The sequence below is a fragment of the Rhinoraja longicauda genome, chromosome 3 (genome assembly GCF_053455715.1).
Source record: "Rhinoraja longicauda isolate Sanriku21f chromosome 3, sRhiLon1.1, whole genome shotgun sequence".
NCBI classification, from domain to species: Eukaryota; Metazoa; Chordata; class Chondrichthyes; order Rajiformes; family Arhynchobatidae; genus Rhinoraja; species Rhinoraja longicauda.
Window position 1 is genome coordinate 46,556,670 of NC_135955.1, and position 22,380 is coordinate 46,579,049.

Here is a 22,380-nt window from a genome sequence, read left to right on the forward strand (position 1 = left end):
TTGAGCAAACTGCAAGTTATTTGTATTTCACTTTCCCATTGGGCTTTCTAATCAATTAGAAATGGGTAATAAGGCATCCTATTTTACCATCCAAATATATTGAGGGATTAACAGCCAAGACTCAGCTGTTAGTTATTACTGTGGAATCTTAATGGCTTTTGATTTTTTTTTAAATCCTAGTAAATTTTACCAAGGTCTTCTCATCAGCTAGATTGTGGTTCAGACCTCCCATCTACCCCATTGGAGACCTTTGAACCATCTCTAATGTTATATATTTTAAATATTGTACCTTTATCTTTTCTGTGCACTGATCGACTTCATGCATAATCTTTTCTTTACCGGGATAGCACGCAAATGGTTTTCATTGCACTTTGGCACACATATTAACCTAAACGGCATCTAGTGATTGCAATCTTGCCAGTACAAATTCCCATAAATAGCAACCATTTTTCCTAACATCAGGTTCCCACCAACCCCTTAAAAGCTTTAACGTTTTGTTCGTCCCCTGGCAGCAGGTGCACAAGGTGGACAGAAACAGTAGTTCTGGAATTGGTCCAAGCTCTGTAGCTGCAGATGGCAGGCGAGCGAGAAATCATGCTATATCCATATGGAGACTTGGTTAGGGTTCATGGGATGTCAAGTGTTAATGATTGAACAAATTGGCTAATTCCCCAAGGATTCAAACCAAAGAAACACTTGCATACAATGTGCAATGCAGTTCACAATCCACCCAGTGTGAGATGTGCAGAATCACCCACAGTTAAGAAAGTTGTAACAATTCATTTTTATTACTTGCTTTGTACAAATTAATTACGTTGAAAGACTGGATTCTCGAAATGGGTGTATTTCATATTCTTCTTTTGCCAGTTGTGCCACGCAAGATAGCCAACTACACCAGCAATTACCAGAAGTGCTGTAAAGATAGACAAAAAAGCATTAGAAGCAATATTCTCACTCACCATAAAAATCAAATCAGCACCTCGTTTAATTAAGAAATGCAGTATGGGAAAAAACAGGCCATTCAGCCCATAGAGTCCATGCTGATCATTGATCACCTGTTCACACTAGCTCTATGTTATCCTGCTTTCTCATCCAATCCCTACATATTAGAGGCAATTTACAGAGGCCATTAACCAACAAACCCACACATCTTTGGGATGTGGGAGGAAGCTACATTCCACTTTCCTCCAAAGCACCCCAAGGAAACCCACACTGTCACAGGGAGAATATGCAAACTCTAGAGACAACACTCAAGGTCAGGATTGAACCCATGTCTCTGGTGCTGCAGGGCAGTGGCTCTAGCAGTTGGACCACTGTCACCTTGGTTGTTGACACCCAGCACTCATTGAGAGATTTACCCACAATTCTAATAGGTACATGCACATTTAGCACTAGCTTGGCACAGTTATTCCTCAGCAATGAAATTAGTAAGTTGTCTTACAAATGGTAATGATGACCCAAATAGTTGTAGATCCTTCATTTAACTTTTCAAGTGAAGTGTTCAAACTTGCACCTAAAAATTGAAAGCAAAATTGACAATTCTATATGAAATTCAAAAAAAGTTTAGTTTTAGATACTTCACAATTACATTTCTAAAGGAGACAGTGATCGACTTCAGGAAGCAAAGTTGCACATATACCCTAAGATACAGCAACAGCAGCAAAGTAGAGATGTTTGAAGGCTTCAAATTCCTAGGAGTAAATATCACCAGCAACTCGTCCTGGATTAGCCACATCAAAACAATGGCCAAGAAAGCACTCCAACACCTCTGCTTCCTTAGACTTAGGAAGTTTGGCATGTCCCAAACAACTATCACCAACTTCTACAGATGTGCTGTAGAAAGCATTTTATCAGGGTGCACCACAGTATGCTTTGGGAAGAACTACATCCAAGACCGCAAGAAATTGCAGAGAATTGTGGACACATCCCAGACTATCATGCAAACCAACCTCCCTTCCATGAACTCCATCTATACTTCACACCATCTTGGCAAGGCCACCAGCATAATCAAGGACAAGTCTCACTCTGGACGCTCCCTTTTCTCCCCTCTCCCATCAGGCAAGAGGTACAGAATTCTGAAAACGCATACCTCCAGATTCAGGGACAGTTTATTCCCAGCTGTTATTGGGCAACTGAACCATCCCATCACCAACGAGAGAGTAGTCCCGGGCTACTATCTACCTCATTGGAGACCCTAGGACTATCTTTATTCAGACTTTACCTTCCCTTTATCATGTATATGTACACTGTGGGTGGCTTGATTATAATCACGTGTAGTCTTTCTGCAGACTGGATGCAACAAAAAAAGCTTTTCACTGTACCTCTGTACACGTGACAATAAACTAAACTAAATAAAGTGACAACATTAAGCTGTATTTGTGCATAAAGCAGATCCTATTTCATTTGGTAGCTCAAATTATTGCTGCAGATTTAAAACAAATTATGTGCAGCTTGATCGTGGTTGCGTTAATCACAATTTAAAGATTAAAAGAACTCCAGTCAATGGGGTAAATTGACATCTTGTACAATATATTTCGTATTTCTGTAAATAGGGTTAAAATTGGAGTTTCAATTCACATTTGTTTACTAGAACCAAATATACCCACCAATATCATAGCCCAATATGAAAGTCAAGGCATTAAAAATATGCTCAAATACAGGCTTACTAAATAATTTATGCTTCGAATTATTGTATTACCTTTGGGATTAGCCAAAACTGTTGGCATCATGGTATAGAATCTGGAAAATCCTTCGGAAAAACCTGCAGTCATTGCAGGAATCCCTTTTGGAGTTGCATGTTCTTTTCCTGTAAGGGAACAGAGAGTTATTAAGATTGTTGGTATTAGCAATTTGTGAATGCATTTTTAAACAATTGTAATTTTTTGCATTAATGAGTCCTTAAAGCTTAAATTCTTGGTAATCAGCAGCAAAATCACTCACTACATGACAACCTTTAATTCCATTTAGTGTTAGAGCATCAAATCCAATTGAGGGGGAGAAAGTGGGAAAGATGAGGATTTACTTTTAATTATTAGAGTCATGTCCAGCAAGTTTTACAATGTCCAAGAGTTAGTCCACCTAATGATCAAAGGGCTTGGGCCAGAGATCCTAGGGTGACAGAGGAACTGGAGGAAATCCACATTAGGCAGAAAAACGTTTTGGGTAGACTAATGGGACTCAAGGCTGATAAATCCCCAGGGCCTGATGGTCTGCATCCCAGGGTGCTTAAGGAGGTGGCTCTAGAAATTGTGGACGCATTAGTAATGATTTTCCAATGTTCTATAGATTCCGGGTCAGTTCCTGTGGATTGGAGGGTAGCTAATGTTATCCCACTTTTCAAGAAAGGAGGGAGAGAGAAAACAGGAAATTATAGACCAGTTAGTCTGACATCAGTGGTGGGGAAGATGCTGGAGTCAATTATAAAAGACGAAATTGCGGAGCATTTGGATCGCAGTAACAGGATCGTTCCGAGTCAGCATGGATTTACGAAGGGGAAATCGTGCTTGACTAATCTACTGGAATTTTTTGAGGATGTAACTAGGAAAATTGACAGGGGAGAGCCGGTGGATGTGGTGGTCCCACATAGGAGATTGGTGGGCAAAATTAGAGCACATGGTATTAGAGGTAGGGTACTGACATGGATAGAAAGTTGGTTGACAGACAGAAAGCAAAGAGTGGGGATAAATGGGTCCCTTTCAGAATGGCAGGCAGTGACAAGTGGGGTACCGCAAGGCTCGATGTTGGGACCGCAGCTATTTACAATATACATCAATGACTTGGATGAAGGGATTAAAAGTACCATTAGCAAATTTGCCGATGATACAAAGCTAGGTGGCAGTGTGAACTGTGAGGAAGATGCTATGAGGTTGCAGGGTGACTTGGACAGGTTGTGTGAGTGGGCGGATGCATGGCAGATGCAGTTTAATGTGGATAAGTGTGAGGTTATCCACTTTGGTGGTAAGAATAGGAAGGCAGATTATTATTTGAATGGTGTCAAGTTAGGAAAAGGGGACGTACAACGTGATCTGGGTGTCTTAGTGCATCAGTTAATGAAAGGAAGCATGCAGGTACAGCAGGCAGTGAGGAAAGCCAATGGAATGTTGGCATTCATAACAAGGGCGGCACGGTAGCGCAGCGGTAGAGTTGCTGCTTTACAGCGAATGCAGCGCCGGAGACTCAGGTTCGATCCTGACTACGGGTGCTGCACTGTAAGGAGTTTGTACGTTCTCCCCGTGACCTGCGTGGGTTTTCTCCGAGATCTTCGGTTTCCTCCCACACTCCAAAGACGTACAGGTATGTAGGTTAATTGGCTGGGTAAATGTAAAAATTGTCCCTAGTGGGTGTAGGATAGTGTTAATGTACGGGGATCGCTGGGCGGCATGGACTTGGAGGGCCGAAAAGGCCTGTTTCCGGCTGTATATATATGATGATATGATATGATAAGAGGAGTTGAGTATAGGAGCAAAGAGGTCCTTCTGCAGTTGTACAGGGCCCTGGTGAGACCGCACCTGGAGTACTGTGTGCAGTTTTGGTCTCCAAATTTGAGGAAGGATATTCTTAATAATAATAATAATATTCATTTATTGTCATTGCAACGGGTACAACGAAATTAAAAAATAGCCAATCCTGACGGTGCGTACAAACATATATGCAATAAATGCAAAAACAAATAAATACATAAATACAATTATATTAAGTACAAGATTTTTTAACGGTGTTGCCTAGTGCAAAGGTAGTGTTCAGTTCTCGTATGGCCCTGGGGTAAAAACTGTTCTTAAGTCTGTTTGTTCGGGATTTGATCGACCTGAAACGTCGACCAGAGGGCAGATGAACAAACAGACGGTGGCCGGGGTGGGATGGATCTTTTATTATTTTGCCTGCTCTACTGAGGCAGCGTAGGCTGAACAGGTGCTCCAGGGAGGGCAGTGAGCAGCCGATGATCTTCTGGGCCGTCGTGATGACCCTCTGAAGGGCCTTCCTGTCCTTTTCTGAGCAGCTGGCATACCATGTGGTTATACAGTATGCCAGCACACTCTCGATGGAGCAGCGATAGAAGGACAACATGAGCTTCTCCTGCAGGTTGGTTTTCCTGAGGATCCTCAGGAAGTGGAGTCTCTGCTGTGCCTTCTTTACTGTGGTGATGGTGTTGGTAGACCAGGTAAGATCCTCTGCGATGTGCGTACCCAGGAACCTGAAAGCGGGTACCCTTTCCACACAGACCCCATTGATGTAGAGTGGGTCGTATTCTACACTGGTTTTTCTAAAGTCAATTATAAGTTCCTTTGTTTTGGAGGAGTTCAGGACCAGATTGTTCACTGAACACCATGCTGCCAGCCTTTGGATTTCATCCCTATAGGCTGTCTCATCTCCTCCTGAGATGAGTCCAACCACAGTCGTGTCATCCGCGAACTTGATGATGGTGTTGGTGGGATGGGTGGGGGCGCAGTCGTGAGTGTAGAGGGAGTAAAGGATGGGGCTCAACACACAGCCCTGTGGTGAGCCGGTGCTCAGTGTAATGGTGGAGGAGAGGTGAGGGCCTATTTTGACGGTCTGGGGGCGGTTGGTCAGGAAGTCCTTGATCCATTGGCAGATGGTTTGGGAAAATCCAAGGTCGGAAAGTTTGGTGACCAGTCTGCTCGGGATGACCGTGTTAAAGGCAGAGCTGAAGTCGAGGAAGAGCATCCTCACATAGCTCCCCTGGTGTTCAAGGTGGGTCAGTGCAGTGTGAAGAGCAGTGTCGATGGCATCCCCTGTAGACCTATTTGCTCTGTAGGCAAACTGGTGTGGGTCGAAGGTGGGTGGGAGGCTGGCTTTGATGTGCTGCAGGACCAGTCTCTCGAAGCACTTTGTGATGACCGGTGTGAGTGCTACCGGACGGTAGTCGTTAAGACCGCTGATGACAGACTTTTTCGGCAGTGGGATGATTGTGGCGGACTTCAGGCAGGGAGGGTTGGTGGATTTTAAAAGGGACAGGTTGAAGATTTTTGTGAAGACCTCAGATAATTGGTCTGCACATTCCCTCAGCACTCTGCCCGTCACACCATCGGGGCCTGCAGCTTTCCTGGGATTCACTGCTCTGAGCACGCGCTTAACATCATACTCCTGCACAGTGAAGGTGTTGCTGTCAGGTGCTGGAGAGGGTGTTATGTCTGCCACTGTAGCTTTCACCTCGAAACGAGCAAAGAAACAGTTAAGTTCCTCTGCCAGCGAGGCGTCGCCGTCGGCAGTCGTGCGGTTGCTGGTCTTGTAGTTGGTGATGTGCTGGATGCCTTGCCATACCCGCCGTGGGTCATTGTTGGTAAAGTGGTCCTCAATCTTCCTCTTGTAGGACGCTTTGGCATCCTTGATGCCTCTCTTCAGGTTGGTTCTAGCAGCACTGTATAGAGCTCTATCACTAGACCTGAAGGCGGTGTTACGGTCCTTGAGGAGAGACCTGACATCCTTTGTCATCCAGGGTTTCTGATTGGGATACAACCGGATGCGTTTGTCGACGGTGACATTGTCAACACAGTTTTGGATGTAGCAAAGGACAGTTGATGTGTACTCCTCCAAGTCCTGATCCTCAAAAATATCCCAGTTGGTCCTTTCGAAGCAATCCTGCAGCTGCGAGGAAGCTCCTTCAGGCCATGTCTTAACAGTCTTTATGGTGACTGGAGCTTTCCTCCTGAGTGGGGTGTATGCTGGAGTTAGGAATATGGACAGGTGATCTGACTGCCCCAGGTGTGGTAGTGGTGCTGACCTGAAACCCTTCTTAATATTTGAGTAAACCTTGTCTAGTTTGTTTTTCCCCCTGGTAGCACATCTTATGTGTTGTTCAAGTTTCGGGAGAACTGACTTTAGGTCTGCATGATTGAAGTCCCAGGCTATGATGTGTGCTGCTTCTGGATATGTGCTCTGTTGTGAGTTTATTGCACCGAGCAGGTAGCCTAAAGCTGTGCTAGCGTTAGCATTCGGTGGGATGTAGACTGCTGTTACTATAACCCCTGTAAATTCGCGAGGAAGGTAAAAAGGCCTGCATTTAACTGTTAGGGACTCCAGATCAGGAGAACAATGGCTATCTATGATTTGGATTTGCTATGGAGGGCATGCAGCGTAGGTTTACTAGGTTAATTCCCGGAATGGCTGGACTGTCATATGTTGAAAGACTGGAGCGACTAGGTTTGTATACACTGGAATTTAGAAGGATGAGAGGGGATCTTATCGAAACGTATAAGATTATTAAGGGGTTGGACATGTTAGAGGCAGGAAACATGTTCCCAACGTTGGGGGAGTCCCGAACCAGGGGCCACAGTTTAAGAATAAGGGGTAGGCCATTTAGAACAGAGATGAGGAAAAACTTTTTTAGTCAGAGTTGTGAATCTGTGGAATTCTCTGCTTCAGAGGGCAGTGGAGGCCAATTCTCTGAATACATTCAAGAGAGAGCTAGATAGAACTCTTAAGGATAGCAGAGTCAGGGGGTATGGGGAGAAAGCAGGAACGGGGTACTGATTGAGAATGATCAGCCATGATCACATTGAATGGCGGTGCTGGCTCGAAGGGCTGAATGGCCTACTCCTGCACCTATTGTCTCGAATGCTTGAAGCTTACTTTGTTCTCATGGCAGAAACAAAGACTTCCTGAAGGATAACAAAAAGATTAGAGGCCTGTGTGCATCCGAGATGCCACATTTACACAAACACATTTAAATTATTTTAAACTTTTGAAAGCTTGTTCATTTGTTCTGACATCAACAGGAAATTTACAGGAATGTTGCGAGGGTCATAATTGATCGGGGTAGAATTAGGCCATTCGGCCCATCAAGTCTACTCCACCATTCAATCGGCTGATCTATCTCTCCCTCCTCACCCCATTCTCCTGCCTTCTCCCCATAACCTCCGACACCTGTACTAATCAAAAAGGTATCTATCTCTGCCTTAAAAATATCCAATGCCTTGTCCTCTGCAGCCTTCTGTGGCAAAGAATTCCACAGATTCACCACAGAAGGACCATAGCAATATTGATCAAGCCAGACAATATGTGGAACAAGGAAAAGACAAGGTGATACAAATGCTCACAACCAGACTTCATGGGAGATTTGCATAGGATAAAATATTCCCACTCGAAGACCTTTTAAATCTTTTTGGTGCACCTCAAATCTGAGAGATGAGCTCAGTCAGTTAGCTCCAGACTATACAAACAGCATGGTCGGTGGACCACGTACATGTCATTAACCCGAGTAACAACTGGACCTTAACACTACCTTTATGACAATGCTGCTCATCATTGTTCAGCTCCATTCCAGTTGGACATACACAAGTATACTTTGGAGATTGACTGTTAATTTGAGGAGCAGGGAGACACAAGTGCTCACATGTTCCAAAATCGTCACACCAGTTTTTCCCTAGAAGACACCAATTAAAATAAGTGCAAGCATCAGCTTTGGTACTTTACAAGCATTCATGATTTTCCCATGTCACTTCGAAATGGGCAGCATGTGAAAGTCAGCAAATCATGCAAAACATTAAGCAAAACTGGATGGTTGGCAATACATTCAACATTTGGGAAATAAATGTGTTCTTTTCAATTGAAATGTGATTTGAAGAGCAAGAGGAAATCAAAGTGGTTTAACCCCTTTGGCATGGAATGCAATCATACATTGTGCCAGACACGCTGTGCATTGAATCACCCTCCAGTCTCCACCATCTCCCTTCACACCACTCCTGCCCCACCGCCCCTCCCAACCTGGCTCCATCAGCTCCGACTCCAACAGCTCCTTTGTTTGCTCCTATCCGTCATCCACCCGATCATCTCCCTCCTTACTCCATCCACCCATCACCCATTACCCATCACTTTTTCTTGGCCCACCCAGTACTTACTGGTCAAATGTCACATAGAAACATGGAAAAATAGGTGCAAGGGTAGGCCATTCGGCCCTTCGAGTCAGCACCACCATTCAATATGATCATGGCTGATCATCTAAAATCAGTACCCCGTTCCTGCTTTTTCCCCATATCCCTCGATTCCTTTAGCTTTCTTTATGCTGGAGCTCATCTCTCCCCATTCAGTCCCAATGCAGAGTCTTGGCAAATATCATCTATGCTCCCTCATACACCCAAGTGCTGCTTGCTTGACATGCCTTGTTCCTCCAGTAGTTCCCCCTCCACATTACAGCATTTGCAGCGACTCATCTGTACTGAATCTGGCAAGGTAACCAACGACAAAATCCACAATGAAACAATGACCATTATAATCCTACTAATCTGCAGTTAACAACCCTGTAATCAAGGAAAATATGATAAGGGACATTCCACAGCTGTTTTATTACAAAATATCAGCAGGAGCCAAGTCACATTTACACAATGCAATGTAACAAGAGGCTGTGGATTTCTTACCAGGTGTCTGTATTAGCTCATGATAAATTATGATGTCTCCAGGTTCAACATTTGAGGCTAAAAGCTTCACATTATCTCCAGTATACTTGTTGGCTTCATAGATGCCTTTTTCATCAGCCCAATAGACATGATCCTGGTAATGCAGTTTGAGAAAAATGTATTGCTTGAAGTTTAACCATTCCTTTTATGTAGGCCACTAATTAAATTGCTCAAAATAATTTTAAATATAATCATAACCAAAATCAATCTTAGACATCACAACCATTAATTCTAGCCAATAAATCTTTGAACCACCTTTTATTTACACAAACTCAAATCCATTTGCTTATTAATTTTATAGCACAAAACCTCTTGTCAGAATGACTTCATGCTATACATAATTTCACTGTTGACAAGGTGGAAAACAAGCAATTCAGGAATTCCAGCTTGGGTATCTCACAACCCAACAGCATGAGCACAGAATTATCCAAATCAGTTAACACCCACTATTTTTCTCTTTAATCCCCCTATCCTGTGACCATCCACCCCACCCCAATGTGCACCCATCCCTCCCACAATTCCCCCACAACTTCCACCCCGTTCTCTTCCACCTATATCCCTCATGAGGAATATGAGTAGAATTTGGTTATTTGGCCCATCAAGTACACTCCGCCATTCAGTCACGGATGATCTATCCCTCCCTCCTAACTCCATTCTCTTGCCTTCTCCCCATAACCTCCGACACCTGTACTAATCAAGAATCTATCTATCTATCTCTGCCTTAAAAATATCCACTCCCTTTGGCTTTACATTTCACTCTCTCCTTATCGGAGAAAGTTGTCTCCTTTTATCTCTAGCTTTTGTGCACCCATCTGGCAATCAAACTTGCATCCACCTATCACTTGCCAGGCTATGCTCTATCTCAATATTTTTCTAGCCCTTTTCCCCACTATGAACAGTCTGAAGAGTACCAACCCAAAACATCTTTCCACATCCTCCAGAGATGCTGCCTGACCCACTACCCCAGCACCTTGTGTTCGAAGGTTCCAGCACCTGCAGTTCCAGGTTTACAGAATATTTGAATATATGAACTATTTACTTCAAAACCAATTGAATTAAATATTACCTCAAATAGGGCCACAGCACTAGGATGTGCAAGAAATTTGTGTGATTGCAAAATCATTCTTCTGTCCTGACCATTGAGATCTATACTTGATAATGTGTGCAACTTTGCATCGATCCAATACAAGCGCCCTTTCATATGATCTGTGGGAAAAATCAAAGCTATATTGACAAAGCCCAAAGAAACAGAGCGCGTCATTAAAAGACATCTTACTTACCAAGTGTAATGCCTTTTGGCCGCTCTATGTTGACAGAAAGTAAAAGTTGGCGGTTAACACCATTCATTCCCGCTTTCTCAATCTTTGCTGGGGTACCACAGTCAGACCAGAAAATAAATCTTAAAGAAAAGGATCACATTTTAAAACCCAGTCTCCTTGTATATGTCTGGAGAGCTGCAACTACTACAGCAGTAAAGAATAATCTTTGAATGAGACTTTATGCAAAACTACTGAACATTAAGCTGCACAATGGTTTAAAAATAATGTTCCAGCAATTTAAAGTGAATATCCTGGAACAAAATGTTCGCTGGCTCACTAAACAAGTACAAGTGTGAATAAATCGCTAGATTACCATTAAGCCTAAATTGGCTCTTGTGATCTGTTAGTTGCAGTATTTTGCGATAGAAGTATCTATTTGTTTAATCCAAATTGCATCTTGCACCTCAAGATAATTTATGCATGTGCACTATTTGGCTGTAAAATTATTTCTGAGATTGTTGGAATGGCACAGCAGTAGAGTTGCTGCCATACAGTGCCAGAGACCCAAGTTCGATACCAACTCCCGATCCCGGTGCAGTCTGTACGTACAGAGTTTCTCCCCGTGATCGCGTGGGTTTTCTTCAGGCGTTCCAGTTTCCTCGCACACTCCAAAGACATACAGGTTTGTAGGTTAGTTGGCTTTGGTAAAGATTGTAAATTGTCCCTAGTGTGTGGGATAGAGCTAGTGTACGAGCATCGCCGGTCAGTGCGGACTTGGGGGGGGGGGGGGGGCTGAAGGGCTTGTTTCCGCATTGTATTTCTAAACTAAACTTTGACCAGATATCACTTTGAAAAGAATGATGAATGGACAGCATCGCAATTCTAAAGGTTGAAAACACTGGATCAAAAATTTGCAATTTTAATTGACAAAACTGCTAGGGCTTACCCTGATAATGGATCAACCACAACAGAAGCTGGTTCCTTTAGATTTGTATCAAAAAGAATCTTCCTTTTCGTTCCATCAAAGTTAGCCACAGAGAGTGTTTTAGTACCACGATCAGTCCAGTAAATTAGTCTGTAGATCCAGTCCACAGCAATTCCTTCAGGGATTTGCAGGTCATTAATTATGGACAATGCAGCTGCATCCTTCCTTTTATTCAGCATCATACTACAACACAAATAGAAAGCAATTAGATGCAAATAAACTTTGCAGATCTAGGTCATTACTGCCAGGCTCAAAGGATTGGATTTTGCAAATGAATCATGCAATCTCCTATCCCCCCCACCCCTCCGGACCAAACTCAGATCCTGGGGGACAGGGCTTTCTCCATCGCTGCTCCCACCCTATGGAATTCACTACCCCAAACCGTCAGAGACTGCTCCTCACTCACCACATTCAAAACATCACTGAAGTCTCACCTGTTCAGTACTGCCTTCAACCACTGAAGGTCACCTCACCTTCTGTCTCCTTTCTCTGTTCGTTTACTTATTTATCTATTTATTCACTTCCCTATGTTCTTTAAATCCCTGTAAAGCGTCTTTGAGTGTATGAAAAGCGCTATATAAATGTAATACATTATTATTATTATTAATAGCACTCAGTAATAATGTTGAAGTTGTTCATGTTCTAGTTTGTGCATCCATCAAGTCCACCATCAAAATATTAACTTCACTCTTCCATTAAAAGTGAAGCAATTGCTCATGCAACATGGGGCCGAGGAGCAGAATTAGGGGAAGTTGGGTTTCTTGTTTTTGCTGCAGTGTTGGAAAGTGTCTCACCTAAAAATGGCGGTTCCCTGTAGATCTCCAAGTTGAGCAGCATCCGAGTTGTGTCCATCATGAAATGGTGAACAATTATGGTCAGAACCGGAACTTTTAAAGTTAATTAAATTTGAGATAATAGTACCCATTACCTGAAGATTGCCTGCTGACCCACATCAGCCCAGAAAACTCTCCCCTCTGCCATATGAACATCCAGTGCTACGGCATTTCTCAGCTGCACTGCAATCTGGGCATACGCCTGGTGATGCAACCCTAGCTTCCTGATTTCATGGCGATTTGTGAAAAACAAATAAGGTTCTTTTCCTGAAATTCACAAAATCATATTGTCAACTCAATTCTGAAAATGTTTCTTTTATAGTTTGGTTTGACAGACAAAATTCAGTTGCACATCATTAATACTTGTATTTCTTTGGCCAATTTCTACAAATTTAAAGCAAGCTTGCCGTAATCTAGTCCGAAGTATTCATTTTGTAAAAGTTTTCTTTCAAGATTAAAATCAATGTGACCAACTCAAAATGTTTTCTCCTTACTTAAATCTGAGTTAATTCAAGTTAGTGTAATTAGAAGGAAATAGGACAGACTTTAAATCTTGAAAGTAGTTTTGTGCCTTGTGAAAACCACAGAGTATCATCATGACAAGATGATAATGAATGATTGTTAAAACTACCATAAGTCGATTTTGGTCTCAGGTTTGAGTGATAAACTCAATAGAGTGACTGGTGGATGGAGACAAGAGCGAATATCCCAGAAACAGCTTAAGAAAATGTTCCAAAATAAAGGCAGAATTTCAAGTCTATTTAAAGTATATTAAAATTAATATCATTTCAGAAATAATTCAGATACAAAGTCTGGATGCAAAGAGGAATTCAGGTTTGAAAAACAGAATACCCATCCAACTGCAAAAACATTAAGCAATTCTTACATGGGAAAGTTGACCAGGTTTGTGTTCATTGTTTTTTTTTCATGTTCCATGCTTGTAGTAAATAACCATGCACAGGTTTACAGCAAAGCTACAAGGAGCATCAAAATGCATCCCTGGTAGCTATTGAATATTACATGTGCAGATAAAGTTTATGACTTGCCTATTGCCTTGCAAGCTCCACTAGCTGGATCCGTAAGATAACCCAAATGGCATTCACATTTGTAGCTTCCATCTGTATTAACACAAACTTGACTGCAGGATCCAGGATTGCGACACTCATTAATATCTAAAAAGAAAAAGTGGAAACCTTTGGTGGCTCTTTCAATTGAGACACGCAAGAATAGCCTCCAAAACAAACATTCTTTATAGTCCCAAACCAAATATATTCTTTATAGAACTCACCCAACTAATAGCAGCTGATGCTGTATACCGAAAGTCATACCACAAGATTTGTGTTCACTCACATCCACCACTTAATTTCCAAGTACAATCATAAGTACAATAAGCCATTATCTGATTGCTCATTTGGCTACTTGGTTTCTTACTTCCTTTTAACTTACCACATTCAGTGAACAATTATACTACAATGTGACTTCCAAATTCCAAAAACCTGATGGATAGCACATTAATAGAAATGTCAAATAGTCTGGAAATGTTCCCTAGGGGACCAAATTAGAGTTTTTATTGCAGTCCTTAATCTTGCAACAGTATGGTCAAGGTACTTGCCTCCACAGGTCATCTTGTTGATCAATTCATAACCAGCTGGGCATTCACATTCATAGCCAATGACAAGATCCTGGCATATGTGGGAACAGCCACCATTCTTTTTTAAACATTCATTGTTGTCTGCAGAGAACATACCATGGTATCAAAATTCAAAATATTACCACTTTACTGAATACCCTAAAGCAGAACTTTGTATACTAAGGAAATTTTACATCCCGATTTGGACATTTCACTTGGATAATTTCATAGAAATTGATAGTACCCAATACATTGTGGAGAGCAAATGGTAAATTTAGTAGTGATATTGGAATCAACCTTAGAAAGAATGAGTACCATTTGGGATATAACCATTTTATTATACTCATTAGGTTTGAATTGATCAAGCAGTTCTAATTTTAATCTCCCAAATTTATTCAACAGGTTAACACTTCAGATGCAATAGTCAGAAGAATTTAAAACCAAAGTCATAAGGACTAAGATTTTATTGTGCATTTCCAGCATAACTGAGATTCAAATTTGCATGTTCAAACTATGTGTAGACAAATTTAACTTACTACATTCTTTGAGAATTTCATCACTCCAGTCTTTGCAGTCCTGCTTAGTATCACATACTTGGGTAATGTTTATGCATTCTCCACTGTGACATTTGAAATTAGTTTGTCCCATGCATTCTGAAACTAAGCAGAAAATAAATATTGGAAATAAAGATCAGAAATTGTTCCAAGCAATCTTTGGGATTAAATACATTGCAGGCCACCCTGTAGGACTTGTGCAAGTGAAAGAACAAACTTTGAATTGCTCACTATAGCATTGCCATGTTTCTCCTTGTTGAATTAGAATTGGCTTTAGAATGGCATTCCTCTATGGCCATGTTGGAAATAATTGGACCTCTTAACAATCAACTCAGCAGCCAAGATTTCAGAAACTAGTCCAGAAAGGGATATACCTACAAATATTGCAGTAGATATGATCAGTTATGAAGTGTGGGCAACCTCTAATGTAGTAATGAACAACAGATCTGGCAGGTCAGCTGCCACAGCTTAGACTCACACTGAAAAACCAAGTTAGTGAAGAGTTGAGGGCCACAGGCAAATTAGCCCAGACAAGTCAATGAGGTGATGTTTGAGCTCTAGGATCAGGAGAAAAGTGAAGTTTTCATGGTGGCCTTTAAACAGTTAAACTTCAAGGGAAAATAGTGGTTAGCAAAACTTCATTACTCTGCAAGAAAGTATCAGAACTGGTTGAACATAACCCAGGAAAATGTTACTTGTTGCACTATTGTGGAGGTAAAAATTCTCCTAAATTACATGTGATTGAACAAAATCCACATGAAAGCAAGCCAAGTTTCACAAGTGGAACAACAAATATATACAAAATTACTCTAGGTTAATCCCCAATTTTACTAGCACAGTACATTCTTATGTGGAGAGAATTTCTAGCCCCATTTTACTGAAAAAGGCATACTCACTTTTCTGGCAATTAACTTCATCAGCACCATCACTACAGTCTCTGAACTGATTACATCTCTTTATCCCAGGGACACAAGTGCCATCATTACACTGGAAGTGATCAGGTCGGCACGTGCGAGGAGCTAAAATTTAGAATGGGGATGAAATTTATAGGTGGTGTTCACAGTTATTTACATTGTCCTAAATCTCGGTCTGCAAACAAGTGCCAAATTTGATAAGCTGCATTTGGCAACCAAGTCAGATATATTAAAAATAGGTAGTTTTTGAAACCAGCAAAATTGAAGCATTGATATAGAATCCTTTATTTCTAGCTTCTTAGATCAAGTGCACATGCAGTTTCAATTAAACAATTGTTCAATCAAGGTGTTGAACCAGAGTTGGACATTTTATTTTGCACCCTCCAACTTAAAGATGCTATTTCCATAGTAAATCTTCAAATGGCATCATAGATAGTGAAGGTGATGGTTATTAAAAAATGCAGCAGGATCTTGATCAGTTGGGCAGGTGGGCTGAGGAATGGTTAATGGAGTTTAATACAGATAAATGAGAGGAAATGTATTTTGGGAAGTCAAACCAGGGCAGGGCCTTTACAGTGAATGGGAAGGCCCTGGGGAGTGTTGTAGAGCAGAAGGATCAAGCATTGCAGATACATAGTTCCTTGTAAGTGGCACCACAGGTAGATAGGGTGCAATTGGCGATGCCACATTTGGAGCATTGTGCTCAGTTTTGGACACCCTGTTATAGGGAAGTCATTATTAAGCTGTGAGGGGTGCTAAGAAGATTTATGAAGATGTTGCCATGACTCGAGGGCCTGAACTATAGGGAGAGGTTGAGCAAGCTAGGACTTTATTCCTTGGAGTGCAGGAGGATAAGGGGTGATCTTAGAGAGGTATACAAGATCATGAGAATAGATTGGGTAAAAGACTCTATGGATTTATCCAGAGTTAGGAATCACAAATCAGAGGGCATAGGTTTAAGGAGAGAGGAATATTTTAATAGGAACCAGAGGCGCAACTTTTGTTTTAAACTACACAAAGAGTAATGGGTATATGAAACGAGCTGAGAAGGTAATATCACAACATTTAAAAGACATTTGGACATGTACCCGGATAGAATAGATTTAGGATATGGGTCAAATGCAGGCAACTGGGACTAGTGTAGATGGGGCATGTAGGCGTGGGAAAGCTGGGCCAAAGGGCTCGTTTCCATGCTGTCAAAGCAAATCCTGGTGCATTCCACAAATTCCATAATACACTTTCCAATTTGTTTTATCTAATGAATATTGAAATGTGGAACTAGGGAGAAAGACTTACGGCAATTAGTTTCATCACTTCCATCTTTGCAGTCTGCATCCCCATCACAGTGCCAGCGACGGTGGATGCATTCTCCCGAAGCACACTGGAACTCACTAGAAGGGCAGGCCGAAGGAGGAAGAGTGTGTCCACAGCGGTCAGGAGATTCATCTGATTTATCAGTACAATCCACACTGTTATCACACACCCAGTCTAAAGGGATGCACTCCAAGCTGTTGCAATGAAACTCGTGAGTGCCACAGGTAGAAGCAGCACAACCCTTTTCATCACTTCCATCACCACAGTCATCCATACCATTGCAGGCAAATGTCTTTGCAATGCATTTTCCACTGGAACAAGCAAATTCCAAAGGATCACAAGTAATTTTACCTGGCGGGGGGAGAGAAATATGGGGCTTACAACTTATAATGACTGCAAGTAGACCATGTACTCTTCTCCGAATGAGATTTGTTAGACAAATTCAAAAAGCACACCAATATGCTATACATAGGAAGGTTAAACATGGGTATGATGGCAAATTAAAGTAGCCACTTATTTTGAATTGAAATCATCCCATCCATTTCATAATAATTGTGGATTGAAAATCAGCACTATAACAAGACTTCATACCTGTCCACAATGCTATGAGCTCATAAAATACATATGTTGCCCAGCAAACTGTTCCCATGTTGTATTAAATTACTTTCAGCAAATGTGGCCAAAAGTTTCATATTGCAGGTTAATTCCCGGGATGGCGGGACTGACATATGATGAAAGAATGGGTCAACTGGGCTTGTATACACTGGAATTTAGAAGGATGAGAGGAGATCTTATAGAAACATAAAATTCTTAAAGGATGCTAGATGCAGAAAAAGTGTTCTTGATGCCGGGGGAGTCTAGAACCAGGGGTCATAGTTTAAGAATAAGGGGCAGGTCATTTAGGACTGAGAAGAGGAAAAACTTCTTCACCCAGAGTGTTGTGAATCTGTGGAATTCTCTGCCACAGAAGGCAGTGGAGAGCAATTCACTGGATATTTTCAAGAGAGTTAGATTTAGTTCTTATGGCTCAAGGAATAAGGGGGGAAAAAGCAGGAATGGGGTACTGATTTTAGATGATCAGCCATGATCATATTGAATGGTGATGCTGGCTTGAAGCCTACTTCTGCACCTATCTTTCGATGTTTCTATGTTTCTACTCCAAACTAAATGACAAGCTTCAGATACACCAGAATGAAAATAGTTATTAAAACACTGAAGTCTTATAATACTGTAATATAGGATGTAGTTTGGAAAGGTGACAATTAAGTAAACTGTAGGACTAGAGGTAGAAACTCAAATACAAGGAGGATTGGGAACCAGGAGAAAGGTTAACCCAATTTTCCAAACACAAATACCAACATGAATCAAGTTGGCAATGTACTCAATTAGCTACAATTTACTTTTGTTAATTCAAGTTGAAGTCATGAAAGCACCTTATGCTGGGGAAACACTATCACAAACTGTCACCCATACTATTTGACACGAGGCAAATTGGGCTCAGTTATGTACTTTGTTTTAAATATATCAACATCAGCCAAGATTGTTGCTAGCTTGGAGATTAGTTAACCTACCACAATCAACCTCATCGACACCACTGTTGCAGTCCCTCTCTCCATCGCACTGCCATGTAGCTGGAATGCACTGCATGGATCCAGGCCCACAGCTGATTTCATGGCCAAGACAAGTTTTTTGATCTGGAAAAACAAAATGAAATCTCATATCACCCCCGTCCTTTATAAACTCCACTGGCTCCCCATCCCCCAGAGAATCCAGTACAAAATCCTCCTCATAACCTACAAAGCCCTCCATAACCTGGCCCCATCCTACCTGACCGACCTCCTCCACAGGCACACTCCCACCTGCACCCTCCGCTCTGCCGCTGCCAATCTCCTATCCCCCCACATTCGGACTAAACTCAGATCCTGGGGGGACAGGGCTTTCTCCATCGCTGCTCCCACCCTATGGAACTCACTACCCCAAACCGTTAGAGACTCCCCCACACTCACCACATTCAAAACATCGCTGAAGTCTCACCTGTTCAGTACTGCCTTCAACCACTGAAGGTCACCTCACCTTCTGTCTCCTTTCTCTGTTCATTTATTTATTTACTTATTTATCTATTTATTCATTTACCTATGTTCTCAAAATCTCTGTAAAGCGTCTTTGAGTATATGAAAAGCGCTATATAAATAAAATGCATTATTATTATTATTATTATACTGAATCTGCATTTCGATGAAAGTAATATGCAGTAACTCAAGTGATAGGCAACTGCAGTCATGTACCTCCAACATCTACCATGTGATCGGAACACTTTTAAATGTTCCAGTAATGTATTTAAGAATGATTGTTGTTTATGACAAGGCCACCTAAATGTGGATCTGACATTTAGAATGTTAAGTTATAATCTGGAGAAAGTTTTAAAGCTACACTACAGCCTTGAAAGCAAGTTTAATGACGTGCCAAAATCAGATTATAGCGTTCCTTGTTAAAACATCAATTGCTAATTTTACAGAATCTGGTGAAGTAAATGAATGACAAGATAGTATCTCATTGGGATCGTACTAATATGCAAGTGGTACTCACGACAAAGGTCTGTACTTTCATCAGATGCATCTTCACAGTCAGCTTTGCCATCGCATAACCACCTACTAGGTACACATTGTTTATTGCTGCACACAAAGTCAGATGCTCCACACGTATTAACTATGGAAAGACAAACATTAAACTATTGCACTTCAAGTATACATTCAGCCTCTTTCTAGGACCATTACTAAAATGAAAATTGTTCCATTATCCATTACCACATTGGACAGACCAGACCTACTTTTATGTAGACATTAAGAGGTCCTTCATAGTTTTCTCCTTTCATGGCAGTATCCAGCTGGTTTAGTTCAAGGAGCAGCTCTGGTTCCAATTTCATTGCATGACAAATCATTAACATCTAGTTCACGATCCCAAATCACAATTAAATTCAGAAAATTAACCTTGTGTCATTATTTAGACTGCCAAGTGGTAATGTCTTAAATCAATACCTTGCTCCTGGAACTCTAGGTTAGAACAAAGATAGACACAAAATGTTCGAGTAACTCAGCGGGACAGGCAGCATCTCTCCGGCATTTTGTGTCTATCTTTGGTTTAAACCAGCATCTGCAGTTCCTTCCTACAAATCTAGGTTAGATCAAGTGGATAAAGGAGAAACTCACATATACCCATCCTGCAGTGATGTCCGTCCTTTTCCAGCTCCAACCCAGATGGACACACACATGTATACTTGGGAGATTGTCTGTCAGTTTGTGGAGCTGGAAGACACATGTATTCACAGCTTCCAGTCTTCAGATTTTCACACCAGTTTATGCCTATGGATAAACAAACCCCATTTGCAATTGATCTTTTAACCACCAAACCAGTTATTATATATTATATATAGAACTAAAATTCAGTAAACCAAATTATTGACTCCAGTGAGAAATTGGTAGTGAATCTTTTTCCAAACATCTTGTTGCTGGCAGGCAAGGGCAAAATTTTATTATCTGTGCCAAGCTATTGACAAAAATGGCAGAGGAACTGCTGACAAATTTAAAAGACACCTTAAAATATGGGCCTTTCAAACACAAGGTCAAAAGCAAAACATTGGTTGAATACTGAACATATTTTTCAGTCCTTAAAATGAAGGACAATGCAAATGTTGCATTGGTAGTGTTGGTCATGTCCACTGCCAGGAAGAAAGCTGCCAAGTAATCCGGTTGTTCATGGGTGGGGAGGAAGTAGCCTAGGTTATCTCAAATGAAGATCAAAAATATAAAGCCTCACAGTCAAGAAATGGACACCATGTTGGGATATTTGAAATGTACACAAAGACATGAATTGAACAAAACCAACTGCAACTTTATGCACCTTACACTGTCTCAGAAAAACAGCCAACATAAAAGACCTATCCTTCCTTCACACGGCTCCCATCCAGCAGAAGGTACAGAAGCATGAAAGCTTGTTCCAGAGCTTCTTCCCATCTGTTGTCAGGCTTCTGAATAGTCTTTCCATAAGCTAGGTTACTGCCTCTGCCCCATTGGGCTTTGTCTATGGATCTGATGCGCTACAATGCTGAGAACGATATCCTGCACCCTTTCTTTTCCCTTTATCTATTGTACTCTAGTTTGACTAGATTGTATGTGTATGGAATATCTGACCCGTTTGGATAGCATGTAAAACAAAGCTTTTCACTGTACCTTGGTACATGCAATAATAAACCCAAGAGTGACCACCCGGAGATGAGTGACCACCCGGAGATGAGTGACCACCCGGAGATGAGTGACCACCCGGCAATGAGTGAACTCCTGCTGAGGAGTGACCACCATGAAGGCAAAAAAAGGAATTGTGTTTTAGTTGTGTTTGTTAAATATATTTTAGCCCTAGAAGGATAAAGGAAAAACCCAAGCAAACAAAAGTAGACAAAACAAAGATTTTATATAAGACAAGGGGGATGTTGTGATATTGTAGGGACTACTTTGTTGTAGCACAAGGACTACTTTGTTTGCCTGTGTAGTAATGTGTATATAAGGTAATGATGTGATTAGGTGGCAACTCTGGTTCCAGGTGGCCACGGAATAAACAGCCTGGAGTTGAGCTCCAGCATTGTAACCTTTTACACACGTGTACTTGTGGTCCGTCCAGAGTCTCAACAAAGGTACAACAAATTATATCAAGTAAAAAAAATACTGTCAAAGTTTACCTGATGGTTGAGTCAGCCTATGATATGCAACGAGGTCACGCGGGTCCTGAAGGTTCGAGGCCAAAAGCCTTGTATCAGAACCTGTAAATTTGTTGGCTCCATAAAGTGCTTTTCTTTCTCCGTCAATCCAGAACACATTATCCTGAAATAAGACAGCAAGATCAAAATTGTTAACATAAATGCATGGCATTTTCCCCATTTAAAAACTGATAAAAATGGTAATCGCTTAATGCACAACTTGGGCGGGGCAGCGGTAGAGTTGCTGCCTTAGAGCACTTGCATCATCAGAGACCTGGGTTCGATCCTGACTATGGGTGCTGTCTGTACAGAGTTTATACGTTCTCCCTGTGACCGTGTGGGTTTTCTCAGAACTTTTCTGGTTTCCCCACACCCCAAAGACGTACAGGTTTGTAGGTTAATTGGCTTGGTGTGTGTGTAATTTGTCACTCGTGTGTAGCGTAGTGTTAATGTGCGGGAATCGCTGGTCGGTGCAGACTCGGTGGGCCGAAGGGCCTGTTTCCACGCTGTATTTCTAAACTAAACTTGAATCTTCAATTATTGTTATCAATTCAAGACCTCTGCAACTTAAAGACAAAATAGTGACCTACAATTTGATCGAAGTCAGCACTTACTTCAACTGAGTAGCTAAAGGTTGATCTTATCAACCCCTGCTATTAAAGTTAATTATGCATCTTCCTTCAGAAGCCTTAATCCTGATCAATTTCACTTATTCATTCCAAGGTTTTTTGCAA

The 22,380-nt window shown here is 41.5% G+C and overlaps 2 protein-coding genes across 2 annotated transcripts in view; both read right to left on the reverse strand.

The window, feature by feature from the left end:
* Nucleotides 1–806: 806 nt before the first annotated feature.
* LOC144592246 (very low-density lipoprotein receptor-like) lies at nt 807–19,822 on the reverse strand. Its single transcript, XM_078396778.1, has 17 exons — nt 19,723–19,822; nt 19,486–19,605; nt 18,471–18,593; nt 16,882–17,250; nt 15,568–15,690; nt 14,654–14,776; nt 14,100–14,219; nt 13,534–13,659; nt 12,583–12,754; nt 11,616–11,837; nt 10,691–10,809; nt 10,477–10,616; nt 9,372–9,504; nt 8,240–8,380; nt 2,699–2,806; nt 1,442–1,513; nt 807–913 (listed from the first exon to the last, which is right to left on the reverse strand). Exons 1-17 carry the CDS (start codon nt 19,820–19,822, stop codon nt 807–809), a joined length of 2,418 nt encoding a protein of 805 aa, XP_078252904.1.
* A 248-nt stretch (nt 19,823–20,070) lies between these two features.
* The window catches only part of LOC144592247 (very low-density lipoprotein receptor-like), a 36,427-nt gene continuing 34,117 nt past the window's right edge, over nt 20,071–22,380 (reverse strand). The window contains exons 26-27 of the mRNA XM_078396779.1: nt 21,629–21,770; nt 20,071–20,258 (exon numbers count right to left, since the gene is read on the reverse strand). Of these exons, the coding sequence (XP_078252905.1) occupies nt 20,071–20,258; nt 21,629–21,770 (330 nt within the window). The remainder of the gene's footprint in view (nt 20,259–21,628; nt 21,771–22,380) is intronic.

Coding starts and splice junctions, on each gene's coding strand:
- LOC144592246 (XM_078396778.1), bottom strand. CDS start 19,822: ATGAAATTGGAACCAGAGCTGCTCCTTGAACTAAACCAGCTGGATACT. Junction 15,691..16,881: donor AAGTGATGAAACTAATTGCC/GTAAGTCTTTCT, acceptor TCTAAATTTTAG/CTCCTCGCACGTGCCGACCT. Junction 10,617..10,690: donor GCCAAAAGGCATTACACTTG/GTAAGTAAGATG, acceptor TTTTTCCCACAG/ATCATATGAAAGGGCGCTTG.